The sequence below is a fragment of the Cryptomeria japonica genome, chromosome 10 (genome assembly GCF_030272615.1).
Source record: "Cryptomeria japonica chromosome 10, Sugi_1.0, whole genome shotgun sequence".
Lineage (NCBI taxonomy): Eukaryota > Viridiplantae > Streptophyta > Pinopsida > Cupressales > Cupressaceae > Cryptomeria > Cryptomeria japonica.
This window is the reverse complement of record NC_081414.1, coordinates 581,000,995-581,020,432: the sequence shown is the minus strand read 5'-3', so window position 1 is coordinate 581,020,432 and position 19,438 is coordinate 581,000,995. Positions and strand designations below refer to the sequence as shown.

At 36.8% G+C, this 19,438-nt stretch overlaps 1 protein-coding gene across 13 annotated transcripts in view; it reads left to right on the top strand.

Moving 5' to 3' along the window:
* Positions 1-5,240: 5,240 nt before the first annotated feature.
* The window catches only part of LOC131071885 (alkaline ceramidase TOD1), a 50,353-nt gene continuing 36,155 nt past the window's right edge, over positions 5,241-19,438 (top strand). For 2 of the 13 annotated variants that reach the window (XR_009112615.2, XR_009112609.2), the window contains exons 1-4: positions 5,363-6,085; positions 13,715-13,926; positions 14,056-14,528; positions 14,966-15,069. Coding sequence is in view for 1 of the 13 variants with exons in the window: in XM_058007850.2 (XP_057863833.2) it covers positions 5,277-5,333; positions 14,966-15,069 (161 nt within the window). In the remaining 12 variants the exon portion in view is untranslated. Of the gene's footprint in view, positions 5,334-5,362; positions 6,086-13,711; positions 13,927-14,018; positions 14,529-14,965; positions 15,070-19,438 lie in introns of those variants that run through there. The other 11 variants (XR_009112613.2, XR_009112620.2, XR_009112614.2 and 8 more) reach the window with 11 other exon arrangements.

Sequence of the window (19,438 nt, the reverse complement as noted above, 5' to 3'; positions counted from 1 at the left end):
TCCCCAATATACATAGGAGATGAGCATGTAGTAGATGAACAATTGTTGTAATTAGGGAGTCTTGGAGAAATTGCATGAACCTATGTAGAGTTGTAGGAGGGAATGCCAAAAGAGCCAGCAACTGCCAAAATGGACTTGACTGTTGAAGAGTTTGTAGGCAAAGAACTGGACCCTGTCATTAAGCAGGTCAGTGAGGAATTTTTGGTAGACAACAATTTTGTTAAAACATGAGCATTTTTACAATTTGTTTGGAGGAAACATATAGAGAAATGCAAGGAGAGGTGTGAGAAGGGGAAGGTTGAAGATCCTCACAAAGATGCATTTGTTATTGAGGCAGAAGTAAAGCAAGAGGTGTTAGTAGAATTTGAGGCAATTACCCCTGAGTAGGGGAGGAAAATGATTGCAAAAGCTGGAGTTTTGATTCTACCTAAGTGGGATATAGCTAATGCATTGATTCTTGATGCAGTTAGAAAAGAGACTAAGCCTCTAGAAGGGGTAACTTACAACAATGACCATGTGGCCCTAGTTATGTGGTCATTAGGAAGAGAAGAATGCAAAAAGAGGAAAGACTCCTCAGAATCCAGTTATTTAGGAGGCATGATTGTTAAGAGAGTGAAGGACACAAGGGTGGTAGAGGCTGCCAGTGCAACTTTAGAATCTACAAAGTTCAGTATGGTTGTGGTTGAGAAAGAAGCCAAGGAGAAAGCTAATCTTCAAGTGAAGTTAGAAGTAGTCCTAAAAGCCTACAATGAAGCTAAACTTGAGATAGCTCGTAAGGACAACACAATTGCCAAGATGAAGAGCCAGATGGTAGGACAACAACAAAAAGGTGAATCTTCCAGTTTGGTGATTACCTCTTCTCCGACCAAACCTCCTCCTACTATCCCAATTATTGAATTCCCTCCTTCTCCTGAGACTCCTGGTTTTCAATCTGCTGAAAGTATCCAAGATGAGATGGAAAGATTGAAGCAAGCTCAGGCGATTTTTGCAAGTAAATATGAAGAGAAGATCAGGGGCACAATTTTGAAATTTGTTGATACAGTTGGGGCTTCAATTGTGTATATATATATGAACATAATAGTGAACCTTTTGAATTCTTTGAAAGAGGATAAGGCTATTTTGGAGCCAATTTTGGATAAATGGATTGCTAGGAAGGTTGATTTAGAGCTCATATACTTATCCCAAGAGGAGGCAAATGTTGATGCCACTATCAAAGCAACTTATGAGTTGGTAAAATATATGTCCAGGTTAGTAGAGGGTAGGGTTCATATAGAAAGAAAGGAAAACTTATATAGAAAAGAATATGCATATCAAAAGCTTGAACTGTTCCCTAGAGGTTTTGTTAATAATGATAAATTGAAAGATAAAGAGGAATGGCTTGGTGAGTTAGGCCATAAATTGTCACAATGGATAAGCAACATCATAAATGCAAATGATACTTCCTTTTTTATTCAAACCATCGAGGAGATTGAAAAAATAAAATCACACTTTGGATTTTTGGAAAAGGAAGTCAAACGGTTAAAGTAGAAGTGGAAAGGTTTGAATAAGCTAAAAAAGAAAATTGTTAGTTTCTTGTGGCCTAGTGATGACATATTCAAGGAATGGGAAAACAAATATGTGATGAAAGGAACAGAGGCTTAGGAAGAATCAACCGACGCTACAACATGTGACAACCCTTAGGAAATTGGAAGCGACTAGCTCTTGTAACAGATTATTTTGCGGTAATCAGATTTTCGAAGAATTGAGGACACCTGGCGCTTGACCTATGAATAGTGAGAAGTCATTTGGCCTTTCTCCAGTTGGGTAATTAATTGGTTTTGCTCCTATTTTCTTTAGTAAACAATGTAACCCTTTTGAGGGGGGAATTATGGTTAGAACAAAAATATTTTTGAGGGAAGTCCGAAGCTTGTCGCATCCATATCTCTATAAATGGATACCAGGACTACTTAGAAAATCATCACAAAAATTTTGTAAGAAAGCTCTGGCAAAATATATTTAGGTTTTTCTGGATTTTTTGGAAAATCATTCTGAGTTTTGTAAAATTTTGATGGAGAATATTAATATACAGATCAGAACATTTTGAGCCTTGATCTATGCTGCCTTCATGTCTGCGTAATTGGTTGCTATTTCGATTAAATGATCTAGGATTGTTTAATTGAATAATTTGCAAAGCAATTTATGAGAATGTTTTAGGTTGTTTCTTCAAGGAAGGAAATTAAAAATACTTAAATCCTTTTCTTTGGTAATAAGTGATTCTACTTGAATTTGATGGCTGGGTTTAGCATATGGTGAGAGTTTATATATGTCAGGCATATATAGATTTAGTTAAGCAAATGTAACGACATGTATGTAAGTTTCTTCTGTCAATTCTTATCAACTCTGAATGACTTTGAGGCCCGAATAAGGCACTGGTATAGCTTGTTGAAATTTATGACCTTCTTGATGATCAATAAAAAATGAATACGAGTCTTTCTTTTATATTCAGTTATGTTTAAAGTGATAGGGTTTGCAGAAGTTGGCACTGGTTTTTTGTAAGTCTTCAATTGCATCTATGAAAGAGTAATCACAAAGGTATACCCGCCTAAGCTAAGTGGAAGCTTGAAGTGTAGAAGGTTTCTTTGTAAACCTTGTCAATTGTTGTCTTTTGTTTCTATTTCTTGTTTTTCTTTCCATAAGCGACAAAGGTTTGAAATTCTTGTAGAGAAACAAAGCAATCAGAAATTGAGAACAATAGGGTCAACTCCAATCAGAGTTAAAGCAATATATAGAGAACTTCAAAGTGCCCTATGATTCCTTCACGGTGTATGGGCAGATTGTACAGACTCACCAGGAATAGATTGACAGGATTGATTCTGAGATCTGCAAGTGGTCTCAAGATCTGCAGAAACTTCAGTTGCTATTGTTACCTAAGTTGCAGATTCTTCGGAAGTGCTTTCTGAATATGGATGCCATTATTGTCACTCAGGAATTGAGTACTATTGATGCCATGGAGGAATTAGCATTCTAGATGAAGACTCAGAGTGAAGTTGCTGCCTCACTCCTAGATACTTGGTCTATAGACATGAAAGAATTTTTGAAAAGTTTTACTCATTATTGTCATAGACATACACTTTGTTTTTATGTTATGCAATATGATTTTGGCATGATTGTATTACTTTGTCATTGTTGGCAAAGGGGGAGTAATTTTGGTTTGAAAATTTTATGGGGAGTGGTATTGAAGTAGTACATGCTTGCAATTTTGGCAAAGGGAGTAGTGTATATTCTTAGGGGGAGTAATTTTGGTTATGACATCATTTTTTTAATTTTGTAAGCACTTAGATGTCAAATTTTCCCAAGTGTTGCCATCAATGCCAAAGGGGGAGATTGTTGGCATTTTGATGATGCTTAGTTGTGATTGTCATTGATGGACACACACTTATTTGTTGTATGAGTTATTCTCAACCAGTACTATGTGATGTATTGTTCAAACCGGTATTATATGCCATTGTATGCATAGTCTTTGTTTGTAGAAGACTATCGGTGTTTTGCAGAAAGAGTTTACCAGTCAAAGCATGACTGAGGACTTCAAGCGGTACGAGGACCCCAAACGACAACCAATCTTTTTGAGATCGGAACACTATGTTCCAGTTTACCAGTCTTTGTTTGTAAACCGGTAATCTGTATACTATGTATGGTTAACCGACACACTTGTAAAGTGTGATGAGTTATCATCCACCGACACCGATGCGATGATTCTATGTCGTGTTACAAATTGTGTCTAGATGCACTGTACCTAGGAAATTGTAGTCTAATCTCATTGGACCAACATGAAATCAGATTCTTATTTGAGGACATCATGTCTAGGGTTTTATGTGTGTGTGAAGGGTTGCGTAAGGAGATTAGGTTTTTGCAAGAAGGTATCTTGCGACAGAGATTGATAAAAGACTGAAGTAATGCTGCAATGCATTAACATAGAGCAATCAAGGATCTAACTAAGCATTTTGTGCTACCTTCTAGATCACTTACTTGTTGATTACTAATCTCTTCGACTAGTTAGAAACCCTTAACTGGGTGGGCTCAGTCAAGCCTGTTCTAAATCCTCTAACAAGGTGGTTCACAGTTGTGGATCTGAAATCCTTTAACAGGGTAGTCTTTAACACTACTTATCTCCTAACAAAGATCATGATTCCTAACAGGCTCTGTTTTGGTGAAGAACATTGTAAGGCCTTAACCAGCCCGACCTTAACCGGTTTGGTTGCTATTCTGCAGATAGTAGACTTGTGAGTTTTACTCACCGTGGTTTTTCCCATTTGAGTTTCCACGTCAAAATATCTTGTGTTATGGTGATTGTGTTATTGTGGGTGAATGCTTTATTTGCTATTTGGCTTTTCTATGTATTAACCAGTTTACCGTTTAAAGGGCTATTCCGGTTTGCAGTAAAATTGCTTAAGTGTTTGGTAAAGTTTTTGGGTATACTAATTCACCCCCCCCTCTTAGCATTCATCAGGGTTAGGTCCTAAACTACCATATCCCATTTTTCATCATCACTAATTTATAAACTTGTTATTAGATTTGAAATAAAAGACATTGGTGTAGCTAAACACATTCTTGGCATGGAAATTAAAAGAGATAGAGTGAAAAAAAAGCTATGGTTAGGCTAGAGTAAGTATGTGAATTCAGTTTTACAAAGGCTTAACATGCAAGATTATAGACGATTACGTGTTCCCTTTATAGTTGGAATGAAGTTATCTATTTCATATTGTCCTAGATCCCCATCAAAGATGAAAGACATGAGCAGAGTTCCTTGCAAGAGTGCATTTGGAAGTTTGATGTATGCTACCACTAGTAGAAATATGGCAAATAAATGAGTAGGTGACTAAAACTTTTAGTCACGACAATTAAAAATGACCAAATTCTAGTCATTTTTTTCAACACAACTATAAATGACTAAATAAATGACCAATTTGATCATGAGGTAAAATTATAACTAAATAATTAGTCACACAAACAAAAATGACTAAATAAATGACTACTCGCCTATACAATATGGTATTAACATGACCACAAGTAAAGTGGGTAATTAAAAAAATATTTGGAATTGGCGTGTGGCCGGTTGTATTTTTATTTACTATTTTATCTTAAATATTTAAATTATTATTTTAATTGTCTTAAATTAAAAATTAAAACACATGCATTTTCCAAAGGCAGCAAGGGAATGGGGAAAGTGAAAAATTTATCTACCAAATTCATCCTTAATCACCTTTTTACTGCACCACAAACTCTTTCATCCACCCACAATGCCACCTCCACCGTTCTTCCCACTGCATATGTTCGCATGCTCTGTAGATTTTAAGGTAGGGCTGGTTTTTTAATTAATATTTATGCATAGTTCTTTTCACTCTTTCCTTCTGTCTTATTCTCACTGTGCCTCTATTTTTTTCCAAAATGTTAAAGGCGGATGCAATATATAAATCTTATATGCAAAAATGAATTCACCATACATATAAAGGCCAACACTATGCTAATGGGATATCGGTAGGGAATTCATTAGTATTAAAATCTGAATATGTAGAGGAAACCAGTCTTGAGGGAGGGGCAATGATAGGTTTGCTTGAACCCTAGCATATATCGGGCAAATTAAATAGCCTTTACACTTTGTGAGCTGAGAGGGATCTGTTGTGTCTTTGTGTTTGTAACAATCACTTTGAGCGGTGGAAACTGTTGCCTATTTTTTACCTCCAGATAAAAAATGGCAAGGGGTTGTTGTTAACTAGTTATTAATAATTATTCTATTTTTTTCTTAAAATATAGATGCCAATTTTTTAACTTTGCATGTTTGAAAAATTATTTTTCTGCACTCTTATTGGCTAAAAATTTCTACTCGATATGGGCAATTATTGCGGGTACTGGCGGTATGTTGCAAAAATAATTAAGATAAGGATGCTACATCGAGCTGCAAAAATAATTAGGATAAGGATGCTACATCGATTCTTCTAATCTTATTTCGGTCTTATCTGAATAACATTGCTTTGTTCACTGACAGGAGACTAATCTTATCTTTATCTCCTGGAATTGAAGTGTATAACAGTCGGGGATCCGATTCACAGTAAGAATATTATAATCTTTATATTTTGCGATGATTTCTCATACTTGCATAATTTCATGTCCTTTTAGTCTGGATGCTCGATTCATTTGCAAATTTGTTACTATGTAGCTTAATTTGCTATCTAGAAATGTCTGCAGGTTTTATTTAAGTTTTGGTTGAATTATAGGTTTGAGTCGCAAAAACTTTTGTTGTAATTTGAATCCCAAATGTTCTGAAATTCAATATTTTGAATCAATTCAGAGGTTTGCAGACGATGATTGCGAGAGATATCAGAAGTTCCTAGAATCGATTTTTAATTTTTTCTTTTTTTTGCTATTCAAATTTATACTACATAATAAATTATCTATATATGTATTATATAATTGTCAACCATTTTATCTTGACAGTTCTTGTTTATTGTCTCTAACTACTGTATGGAATTTGAATGTTATTAAAATTTCGAAGCCCATTTTGTGCCCTCATGTAAATGATCAGCATATTGCCCCTTCCAATTGTGATTGCCAATTATATGCCATGGAAAAAAGAAATTATTATCTCTGACATTTAGACGACAAGACAAAATTGGACATTTTATTTATCTAACATAATACTTTAGCATCTCCATTGTTCTTTTACTGAAAAATTCACTCCATTCTTTTCTATTTGCTATTCACCAGTTAGATGATTTACCAAGTTATTTGGTTATTGTTCTTTTTGAGTTATCATCAAAGAAGCTAAAGGAGAGGTAATGTACATGTGAGTTTAGTATACAGATTTTATTTTGGAATGTTTTTGAATAAATTATAATTTTTTCCTTTCATAATTGTCTTATTATTATGTTATACTCATAATAAAGTAGCTCTAAGTTTAGAGTCTTAGTCCGTGATTTTTTTCAATATGGAAGTTTTTATTAATGAAAAGATTTAGACTATGGAGAACTGTAATATGTCATAAAGTAGCAGAGGGAAAAGCCCATGAGATACATTACAAGAACAGTAAAGAGAGAATATACGAAAGAGCAGAGAAAAGGATCATTTGCTATCACTGAATACTATATGACTGCCTCACACAAAGAAACACTAAACTTATAAAGTTTAGAATATAATCAAAGAGATAATAGGGATCTCCCAAGAAGCATAAGTATACATTTAAAGGACTGAGATAAATGTTGTAGGGATGAAAACTACAGCAATCTTTTGATAGAGAACAAATGCAATCCTCTATGCGTAGTGCAGGTCAAAAGAGTATTAGCAGCATTAAAAGTCATTTTCAGATTTTGAAAAAAGAAACATTTTCTGATTTTGAAAAAAATTAAGAATCATTTTCAGATTTGAAAAGATTAATTAGCAGCATTAAGAGTCATTTTCAAATTTATATCCATGAAGAGAAATATTTTCAGATTTTGAAAGGATTTAAAAGTCATTTTCAGATTTAGAAGAGATGAAAAGATGCATTTTCAGATTTAAAGCAGTCCCAAGAACATAGGCATAAAAAGATAGTCATTCTCAGATTTAGAGCAGCAAGAAAATGCAATCCAAGTTGCAAAGCTACAACAGTCACATGTATAGCATCAAATGACAGTCAAAGAAGATAAAAAATACAAGGCATCAAAGCCATAACAACAGTCACAAGCCACAGAGCAGACCTAAAGATCTTTACATTCAAGATCAATGAGGCCAAAAGACAGTCAAGAGACTGTTATGACAGTGCAGATACAATCATAGTTCAGTGACAAAGACCAAAAGGCAGATTGATAGAAGAAACCACAAGAATCATGATCAAAAGATAAAGATCTCATGAGAACAGAGTGCAGTCCTAGAAGCTTTATAAGCACATAAAGGAAGAGGTCATAGTCAAGAAACTATGGAAAGTTGCAGCCAATAAGCTCAAGCTGTAGTTACATTGCATGAAACAGTTAAAGCAAGGCACACAATGAGTTTAGCAAAAAATCAGATTGGTGATAAAGGCAATGAAAAGAATCTTTATTACAAAGGTTTATATCAAAAGTTGGACAATTAAAGGAAGCTCCAAAAGCTTCAAATTAGTAGTCTTCATTAAATATTTTCAGTGTTTGAATACGTTGTCCCAGCCATGGAAAGGTTTTTGCCTTAGAATAATGGCAGTGATTAATGAAAAGAGAAATATTGTCATTGTCTTGAGAACAACAGTGAATAGTAAAAAGGGTAAAAGAACAGTGACAATACATTTGAGAATAGACATAAAGACTTTCTATGAAAGAAGATACAGTTTTGAAGGTTATAAACCATCATTAGGCAACAACAATAACAATGGTGGCAGTACCTTGGATATCAATGAAGGAACAACAAAAAGCAGTCCTCTAGCCATCAACGATGAAGACAGTCATGACAAAACTATGAGATCCCAAAAGCTAAGAGCCAAAGACACTCTACATCAGTAAGGTTTGCAACCAAAAGCATTAAGACAGTGGGACAACATATAGGTCTACAAACACAGTCCATTGAGCAACTTCTTGATACGAATAAAGAGAGAATGGTCAAAAGTCGCCAAATAAGTCAAAAGGTCCGATAATAAGATACAGTCAACAAATGAAAGATAGAATATGGGAGCATGACTTTAGAGCAGTATACAGGTTAAAAGTCATGGTTTACTATCAAAAGAGATAGAGCACTAGACATTGAAAGCAGTCTTGAAAGACATCCAGAACAGAGGTCTCTGTCATGAGAGACCAAACAGTGAACAATATTGGTTAGAAATGACAGTGATCAAGACTTTTGAGTGAGAAAAGAATGCTCAATCAGCTGTATATGCACAGTGTAGATACAATACAGTTTTCAGACCTTCTCATTACCTAGAGATGAAAGAGCAGTGCAATAAGAGACCTATGAAGACTACCATGGATCAGTTACAATGAAGATAATGGTAACAATTGTTGCAAACTTCAGTATAGAAACCATAACTCCATGTAGAAGGCATAGAACAAGCTATATGATATGGACATGGATTAAAAATCACAGAGAGAAAGATCATCTTAAAGGCATAAGCATGAGAGACATTCAAAATCCAACGCCAAATAAAGGCTGAGTTGAAACTCAAGCTCACATATGAGCCTTGTATCAAGTCTTCATGAAAGGAGATGGAACATCATTCATCATACAGTTCAAGAATCAGTTAGACAGTGAAGAGGAAGAGTTCTAAATTAATACATCAGATCAAGTTCTTAAAAAGAAGTTTAGCAGCAAATACATTGATACTATGTATGTAGGTCATACCACCAAATAGAATATATAATCGCACAACTAGGTGTCAATATTGTTTTAGTTATCCCATCTATCCTCTAATGGTTGAATGATTGATGAATAATTTATTGTTTGAATGAATTCCTTTGATTGTATGATTTGAGGTATTGGTGAATGATAATGTAATGAAGGATGGTTTGATATATTGGTGAATGATGATTGAATGTATGCTGATTTGATAGGATGATTTTATGCTTGGTTGTTGCTTGATTTACTATTTCTGAGGATTGAAAAATATCATTACATTTTGGATTTATTATTTGTTGTTGCTCCAAGTCGTAAGGTGATATGCCTCAGTTCCTATGAACCTATTTCTATGTAGACATCTGTTGATGTGTTATTTATGCACATGCGAACACAAAATAAAATACCAAGGTATCTTATCCTCTCTTGAACAAAGTTATCCGAATGCTAAAGATTTGCCTAAGGATCAATCGAAATAACTCCAAGGTTCTTTATATGTAGGGTCTCTACGTGTGGATAAGCTCTGTTGATGTGATGTGATTATGCTGGATTCACAAGGGGACTTACATTTGAATGCCTGAGCGTTTGATTTGCTGGAACTCAAGTCCTATCTACTCACTGGGAGGAATAAAGAAATAGCAAAAGGTACAAGGGTTTAGAGAGTCTAATCTAAGATCTAGAATGCAAGAAGATGGATGAAGAACTAGGTGGAGTCCTACTGGGCTGGGTCTCACCATCAGATTGAACAATCCGACACCAACTCAGTGCGATCTTCTAAGGGATGCTTCAAAAATAATCAAATCGTACGCCATCAGACACTGATCACCATTCAAGTTAATGCATGAACAATAGATGCGTAACGATTCGAGATTAAGCTCATTCTATGCCAGTTGATCACGCCGGGCGCACTTATAGTCAGCAAGAGGCTAGTGGTTTGGACTAGGCAGATTCCACGTGAGTGCACTCAATAACTTCCTTCATTCAATCTAATTAACCATCATCTAAAATGAAGATTCAACAAGAGACCATGCATATTGCAAAGAAACGACACACTTCACCATAACTTCAATGAAAATGGAGTTCATTTACAATTTAGGCAACAATTTCCTCCTAATCTACTCTAATTGCTATTCTATTCACTATTCTAGCTACTAACTCTTAGCTATTAACCATTCTAACTTCTATTAACCAACTATTAACCTTTGCAAATGAAGAGCCATAGCTTTATATAAGGAGCTCTTTACAATTCGATGGCTCTGATTGATTGACAATCAATGGCTAGGATTACAAGATGAAAACCCTAATTAGGGTTTGTTACAGCAAACTCCTTTAGCCAATGAGAAAATTACATTCCAAATTTGAGAACCAATAGGAAGCATGGGTAGGTGCCTCGAAGTTTGTGTCATCACTGTTGAGTCAGGTACAGTGCATCTAGACATGCTGATGTGGAACTATCTGACTGGAGGAATAGTGATTGAGATGCCACTTTGTCTGGTACTTGCTCATATCTCTTTTGATACTCAATTTGGTGATGCTGAGAAGATAACTTTGATTAACTCTTCTGAAACTATCTGCTTCTTCAATGTATCTTTGCGCTGACCTCGGTTGATCCTCCTCTGTCCTTGATGTACTTGATGAATAATGTACCTCTCCTTGACTCCCCCGTGTTTGATGAAGCCTCTTCACGCTCAAGTCTTTCTTTCTTCTCTGTCATCATATATCGCCTTGAAATGTTTATAAGATCTTTCTTTTGACGTCTTGTGGTTCCTCCATGTGGTAGAATGAGGTCTTTGAGGATGGTTAACTCCATTGCTTGCAACTCCTTGAACACTTGAAGTCCTTCAACTTAGAAGCACCCTGAGTCCTTTCTCCATGCATTTGAAGTGTCCTTGATGATGATGAAACTTGAAGAGGTCGCCCTTGTCCTGGCCTGATCTTCCTCCATCTTGATTTTGTTGACCCGCAAAACAAACAAGAGATGATTAAGAATACATGATATATTCATTCTAACATTATATTTCTCACCTTAAATCATCAACAAGAAGGCATTAAGATGAATTTCGCTCAGGACCGTCACCAAGGACAGGCCCTATAATGAGATTCGCTCTAGACCCTTTGGAAGGGTTAGGAGCGAATTTCTTCCTTTCACTTCAATTCGCATTGATTTTCACCTTTCGATCCCTCTCATGAAGACATCACTCATTTGACCCCCAAAATGGCCTAAAAGAAGGATTTCGCTTTGGACCTTGGGCAAGGTGCAGGCCTCAAGAAAAATTCGCTTTGGACCCTTTGGAAGGGTTAGGAGCGAAATTTGCATTTTAGCTCAAATTTCATCATCTCTTTGCCTCAAATCACTTCTGAAGGCAAGAATACATCAATCTTCCCTCAACTACGCTATAGGAACCAAGATCTTAGTCTCAACAATGAGCAAAATAGAGGTTTTAGGAAATTTCGCTCTGGACCCTTTGGAAGGGTTGGGAGCGAAATTTGCATTCTTGGCTCAAATTCATCATTGCCTTCTCCTCAATTCACTTCTTAAGGCAAGAATATATCAATACCCCCTCAACCATGTCCTAGGAACAAAAAACTTTGATTTGAACAAGGAAGAAATGTGTTTTTAGGAGAATTCGCTCTGGACCCTTTGGAAGGGTCAGGAGCGAAATTCTTCCCAGGCCCAATTTCTTCATCCATTCATCCTTTCTTTGTCTTGAATTTAACTTACTACACCTCCTCCCATCACCATCAAGTCAATTTGCTATCAAAACAAGGTTCATTTAGTGCACTAGGTGAAATTGAGAGTCTTCCTAAGGATTTCGCTCTAGACCCTTTGGAAGGTTAGGAGTGAAATTTGCATTTCTAGGCTCAATTCACATCCAATTTGCCTTGGACCTGCCCATTCCCCTTTATCTTATCATATTCAAGCCAACTTTCTCTCAAAGTGGTGTCTACTCAATGCTTTTGGTGAGGAAATAAGCTATCCTAAGGATTTCGCTCTGGACCCTTTGGAAGGGTCAAGAGCGAAATTGATGTTTTTGGCTCATTTCTCATCTTTTTTCACTTAGTTTTCTTTAGACTTGTCTTTTTTGAATCCCTTCCTTGCCATGTATGTCCACCATCTGATGTCCCTAGTGAAGAAATAAGTCATTTGGAGGATTTCGCTCTGGACCCTTTGGAAGGGTCAGGAGCTTAGAAAAATTTCGCTCTGGACCCTTTAGAAGGGTTAGGAGCGAAATTTGCAATTATGCTCAAATCCTTCACTTTTCATCACTTCACTTTGTTTCACACATCAATACTCTCTCAACCACGCCATAGGGATAAGGTTTATGAGGCAAATTAGGACCAAGAAGGGAGATATAAGGAAATTCGCTTTGGACCCTTTGGAAGGGTCAGGAGTGAAATTGAAATTCGGTCTGGACCCTTTGGAAGGGCTAGGACTGAAATTTGACATGTTAGTCTGTCCGTCAGGATTCATAAATGGAATATAACATTTAAGTATAAGAAAGAAATGTCACTTATACTTTAAGTTATATTCCATATATATTGTCAGGATGTTTGAGAGTGGTTTTGGACCTCCAGGAGTTATAATGCAAAATCTAGTTTTTGGAGGATTCTTCAATTTTCCAGACTTGGTCAAATTTTAGGATCAGGATGACATTCCAGACAGTGCCAAATTTCAGGACATTTGAGGATCAGGATGACATTCCAGACTTCTTAAGGCGAATTCGCTCTGTCCTTGATGTAAGGGATGGGACCTAGAAGGACATTATGCATTCAACCAAGGTTTGATTTAGCAACTTGAAGTGCGATCAGATAGTACAGAAAAAACACCCTAGGAATGATCTAAATAACCCCTAATCACTCAATTGACCTGACCTCTTGAGGAGATCCAGCTAACTCAATCCTTTCAATGCAAAGGCTAAGACACTAAAATGACTAACAACAAAACCAAAAGGGCTAACCCAGAAAGCAAAAAGGGGGGGTCCCCATTTGCAATGGAACGATGTGTGAATACATCACAATAAGATCACATCCTAAGTGTGCTACAAACTTTTGATTAATAATCAAAGATGCTGGTAAATGTCTCATTGGATACGTTCATAGCCACCTTATGGGTGTTATTTTTTATAATTATTTTCCTTTTCTCTTATTGCACTACATGGTTTGCAAACTTTCCAAGTCAACGTAGGCCTCAACTGTGGTAGGCAAGTATAATTTGATATTGAGTGTTGGCTCAAAAAACTTGGCTGGATCTTTGTAGTTGATTCTCTTTGTTTGATGGGAATATGTTCCAAGGATATGTTGCAATTGTTTGCGACATATGATGTTAATTTTATGTAAAATCCTAATATTGTCAAATATCAAGAAATATGTTAATTGTCTTGTCCAATTGTTTTTGTCAATGAAGCAGGAGGCAAAAATTAGCAAATTTCTCCTTGTAGAACTACTCGTGAAGATGGACAAACGTTCTCCTACATTTTTTTTACAAAGACAAAAGTTACTTATTCTCCAAAACAATGCGAATCGGAGGGACCTCCTATGTTGGTTGTGTTGTAAAGAGTAAGAAGGAAGCTGAAATAAATGTTGCCTTTGTAGCATTTCAAGCCATCAAAGGACAAGTAGGTAAGTTTTATCATTGTTTGCATTCTCTTAGCCAACTGCATATTTATTAGGTATCCTGATTTTTCCTGTGATCTTGTAAATGCTATTTGTAGCCACTCAAACCACTGACCTATTGAAATCTATTACAAGGGTTCCTCGCTTCCAGCTTCAACTTCAGGGTGAAAGCAGCATGAGTCATGAGTTGAAACGGCCTACCAAAGAGTGCAAGCATATTATGCCTGAATTGAAGAGAATAACTAATAGTTTTCCTCCATGCAATAACTTCTTGGTGGGAAACAACCTTGAGCATGCTGAGAATTCCTGCAAAATGTCAATTTGGGGACTACATGTACAATTGAAGAGGGCCCTAGAAATTTAAATGTAAATGATGAAAATTCGGCACCTTTGACAGAACCACATAACCAGCTTGAGTGAGAAGCTTTTCTGATTCAGTTAGAGTAGAAAAAGACTGAAGCACAGAAGCAAGGTGTGCAGGAGGTTAATTTATAAGATTCTATAATTAAGAGAAATAGAAGTGACTGGGAATTGTGGACAGATAAGTGGCAAGATGAACCATAGGATCATTTCAACAGCACATCAACAAACAACAGAAACTATCTGATGTACGTTGAAGATTTTCCCATATTTGCAGATTCAAGTTTTGACTTAGGACTCTTTCTGGTCATGTTGATTGGTTTCCATAATTTTCTTATGGTGAAACATCATTATTCATATTAAATAATAAATGTTTTTTTCAATTTTTTCATAGTACCCTGATTTGTATCAATCAAAGTCCACTGCAAAAAATACATATGATAACACAAAAGCTAACTGTAGTGATATGATAATGTTTAAGTATATGTACCATTTCGCTATTCTATTTTACCTTTTGTGTATGTGATATGCAAATGGTTACAATCTGTTAATTTGATGATTGAATGAATTGTAAGAGACCTAAAGCTTTACATGAAAGCATTGAATAGGTTTCTAAATCATTGCATGAAAGTTTCTAAAGCCTTAGGGACATTAATTTAATGTAATTCAATTTTTTATTTTGTAGATTCCAAAGTTGTTGCTTCACAGGCTCTTCTTCAACGTGAGATATTCTTTGTGGATTGATGGGAAGCTTGAGCTTTTAGTTGATCTGCATCAAATTCTTGAAAGGTAGGTTTCCATAGTTTGATGCTTTCTGCCTTTTGCATATGCTATATTGGTCACTGTCTATAAAAAATAGTAACAGTCCTTTTTGAATGGACTGTTGTAGCTCTGTTCTCTGTGCTTTGTCCTTAGCACTATATGCTACTATACCCTCACTATGTGTAAGCTGCTATCTTTTGTCTTTAGGCTGCCTTAAGAGAAAATCACTGTCTAATAAGCCTTTCTCTGCTCTTATTGTGATCATGACTTTATGAAAGGGTTTAATCCTAAAACTGCTCTGTCCATAAGACCTTTTGAATTGTCATTTTACATTGTTGTTGTACTATTGTTCATCATGACCTCTGTCACTGGGTCTTTGTATTGGTTGCCAATAACCCCTGTCCTATGGCTTCATTCCCTGCTCTGATCATTGATCTCTTTCACTTTCATGCTATGATCTTTCATTGTATTCCAAGGACATGCCAATCTTTATGTTTGTCACTATTTTTTGTTTGATTGGTGCAAATCACTGTGCTTCCATCCTTTTTAGGGTTTGTCACCATAATAAGGACTGTTTTCATGAATCCTAGTACTATCTTTTGTTCATTATTTTTTCTTTCATGATTTTTATCAAGTCCTTTTGTTGTTTGGACTGCTCTCAAGCTTCTTTATCAGCTCTTCATACATGATTGTCATGATGGATTACTATGACTGTATTTTTCATATTCTTGATGCTATTCTTTCAGCTCTCTAGCCTTTGGGACTCTTGCTTCTGTGTTATTGAATAGGAAGGACTACTTTCCTCTGCTCTTGACAGTGATTTTCCCCTATGAATACCGTGTCTTGTCACAGACCTAGCATTTGATTATATTACTGTTGCATATCTAAGTCTGGCATATTGACTGAGTTCACTGCCTACAAGTGCTTTGTATGACCACCTCACTGTCTTTTCCTCTTTTATAATGCCTTGTGACCATGACTTTTCATGCATTTTGACAGTCCTATGACTGTGATGGTGGCATCTTCCTATTAAGGACCATCCTTTGCTTTAAGCAACCACTACCTTTTTGAGTTCTAACACTGAATAGTGGACCGTGTCTTGATGAAGGTTATTTGGTTAATGACTGCTACAAATCTTTCAAAGTGTATATTGTCAATATTGTATTCTATTGCAGACCTGGAACTACTTTCACTATTGTAGCAGACTTAAAGGATGCTGTGAACTTGATTGAATCTTTCCTTATGCTGATCGCTGTGCATTGATCTTTAATCTCACTACATATCTTCATCTTTTGATGCTTTGATTCTATAAATTCAGACTGTAGCTGTCTCTTTTAACTCTTCTGAAGCTCTGAGCATTGGTGTTGTTCATTGAGATGCAACTTAGCATGCTAGCTTTAATGGAGCCTCCTTTTGACTATGTCTTTGACTTCAAAGGTCCTGCATTTGTAACCTTTTTCCAGTTACTGTCATCAATGGAATGACTTCTTTGTGAGGTATTGTTGTGACGTATTCACACATCGCCCCATTGCAAATGGGGACCCCTGCTTTTTGCTCTCTGGGGTTTGTTTTCTGGGTCTTTTAGGTTTTAGTCTGTTAGCTTTTGCATGGTGAGTGCTGTCAGGAGGATCACTGGATAGCAGGCTCTGCTTGAGCTAGGGTGAGTCAGTTGATGCTCCAAGTTAAGGGCGTTTTTCAAGGTCTTCCTTAGGCTTGGTTTTGCTGGTGGTGTCCTGTTTGAGTTCGAGGAAGTCAGTGAGTGTTAGAGCAAATTTGGCTAAGGAATGGAAGGAATAAATCAAAGATATAGCCTAGGACAAAGTCAAGCCAGTTTGAAGGTGAATTGAGCCTAGAATGGGAATTTCACTCCTGACCCTTCCAAAGTATCCAGAGCGAAATTCATGTAAAACCCTATTTTCCACAAAAACTGGAGCTATATGTCAACCTAAAGGAGAAATTTGCATGATCATGAGGAAAGGAGGCCTAATGAAGTTTGTCCAAGGTGTGAGGAGGAGAAAATATGTGAGAAATTGGCTCAAAAGGTGAATTTCGCTCCTGACCCTTCCAAAGGGTCCAGAGCGAAATCTCCCTGTCTTGCCTTCCTTGGCCCTGAAAACCCAGTTGGACCTTGCCTAGACCAAGTTGGGTGATGGAATATCTTGATAGTGAAAGAAGGAAGTTGATTTGATCAAGTTTGATGGAGAATGGAGTGAACCAAGGTGGGATTTTGGCCAAGATTGTGATTTTCGCTCTTGACCCTTCCAAAGGGTCCAGAGTGAAAATCCTTATACACCTCAATTTATCACTTGTCAAGACCAATTTCATAGTTCCTTAGGCATGTTTGGGGGTGTCTTGACATGTTCTAACCTTAGGAGGTGAGTAAAGGTGGATGAAGTCAAGATTTTAGCCAAGAATTTCGCTTCTGACCCTTCCAAAGGGTCTAGAGCGAAATTCTTGAAAACACTCATTTTTTTCTTTAGCCAAAGTCAGGACCAAGTTGGAGATGCATGAGGAAGGATCTTTGTTTGCCTCTCAAAGAAAATTGGAGTTCAAAAGGTCAAGAATCAAGCTCAAATCTTGATTTTCGCTCTTGACCCTTCCAAAAGGTCCAGAGCGAAAATCTTTGTAGCCCACATTTCCTTCCCAATTTTGGCTAAGTGTTGGTTTCTAAGGCATGTTTGAGGATGAGTTGATATGTTTTTGCCTGGAGATGGAGTTGATTGATTTTGAAGAACAAGGTTTTGGCCTAAAAGAGAATTTCGCCCCTGACCCTTCCAAAGGGTCTAGAGTGAAATTCATCATTAACCTTATTTGTTGCCTTGAATGGACTAGAAACCTTGTTCCTAATGTGGAAAATGATCTAATTTTGCCTTATGAGGTGGTTTGAAGTTTGAAAAGTGAGCAATCTAGCCTGGAATGAGATTTTTGCTCCTGACCCTTCCAAAGGGTCCACAGCGAAAATCTTCTTGAAGCTCATTTCCTCCTAAGTTTGACTAAATTTTGATTTGCAGGGTATCTTGGAAGGAAGGTTGGACATTCTTGTTGCCTTTGAAATGTTTGAAAGCATTGAAAATGAAGGATTTTGGACCAAAAAGGAAATTTCGCTCCTGACCCTTCCAAAGGGTCCAGAGCGAAATTCCTAAAAACTCTTATTTTTGCATTGAAGAAGGTCAAATTCTTGGTCCTTTATGAATTGAATGGAAGGGAGATAGCTTTTCTTTGCCTCTTGAAGATGTTTTGAATTGAAAAAATGAAGAATCTATCCCAAGTCAAGATTTTCGCTCCTGACCCTTCCAAAGGGTCCAGAGCGAAAATCTCTCTAAGAGGCATTTCTTTCCTTGTTTGGCCAAATCTTGATGACCAAGGCATGTTGAAGGAGAGAATTGACATGTTGGAATCCTTGGGGATGCTTGGAAGTTATGAAAATGAAGGATTTTAGCCAAATGAGAATTTCGCTCCTGACCCTTCCAAAGGGTCCAAAGCGAAATTCTTAAGATCATCCCTTTTTCCTTGCAAATCAAGTCAAGATTTTGATTTTATGACCTAGAGAGGAGTGAGGCAAGGTGTTCTAAGTCTTGGAGGTAATTTGAAGTTGAAAGGATGGAGAAATAGCCCTAAAACAAGATTTTCGCTCCTGACCCTTCCAAAGGGTCCAGAGCGAAAATCCCAAAATCTACCTATTCCTTTCAAATTTTTGCTAAGCTATGCCTAGACCAATGTAAAAGATGCCCTTGTGATTGCCCTTGAGTTGATGGTTGTCTCCAGAAATGATGATTTTAGGTTAGAGGAGGAAAATCGCTCCTGACCCTTCCAAAGGGTCTAGGGCGAAAATCCTTCAATCACCTATTTTGCCTTGCAAAATCAAGTTAAACTTAGATTGGATGAAAGAAGAGAAGTATTTCCTTGCCTTGTGAGGTGGATTGAAGTTGAAATGATGAAGAAGTGAACTACAAGCAAGAAATTCGCTCCTGACCCTTCCAAAGGGTCCAGAGTGAAAAACACTAAAACCATCCTTTTCTCCAAATTTTGTGCTAAGTCAGGCCTATACTAAGGTGAGAGAAGCTATTTAGAATGCCTTGGAAAGATGTTTCACCTTCAAAAATGTGAATTTTGAGCTAAAATTGGAATTTCGCTCCTGACCCTTCCAAAGGGTCCAGAGCGAAATTCATCAAAATCCCTATTTTCTCCTTGTGTCAAGTCAAGACTTTGAGTCCTAAGGCATAGTTGGGGTTGAAATGATGTTTCTTTGCCCTGTAGGATGAATTGAAGTGAAGGAGATGAGGAATTAAGACCTAAAGCTTGAATTTCGCTCCTGACCCTTCCAAAGGGTCCAGAGCGAAATTCTTAAAACCTCCAGTTTTGCCTCAAGTTTACATCAAGCTTGGTGTTGGTTCTG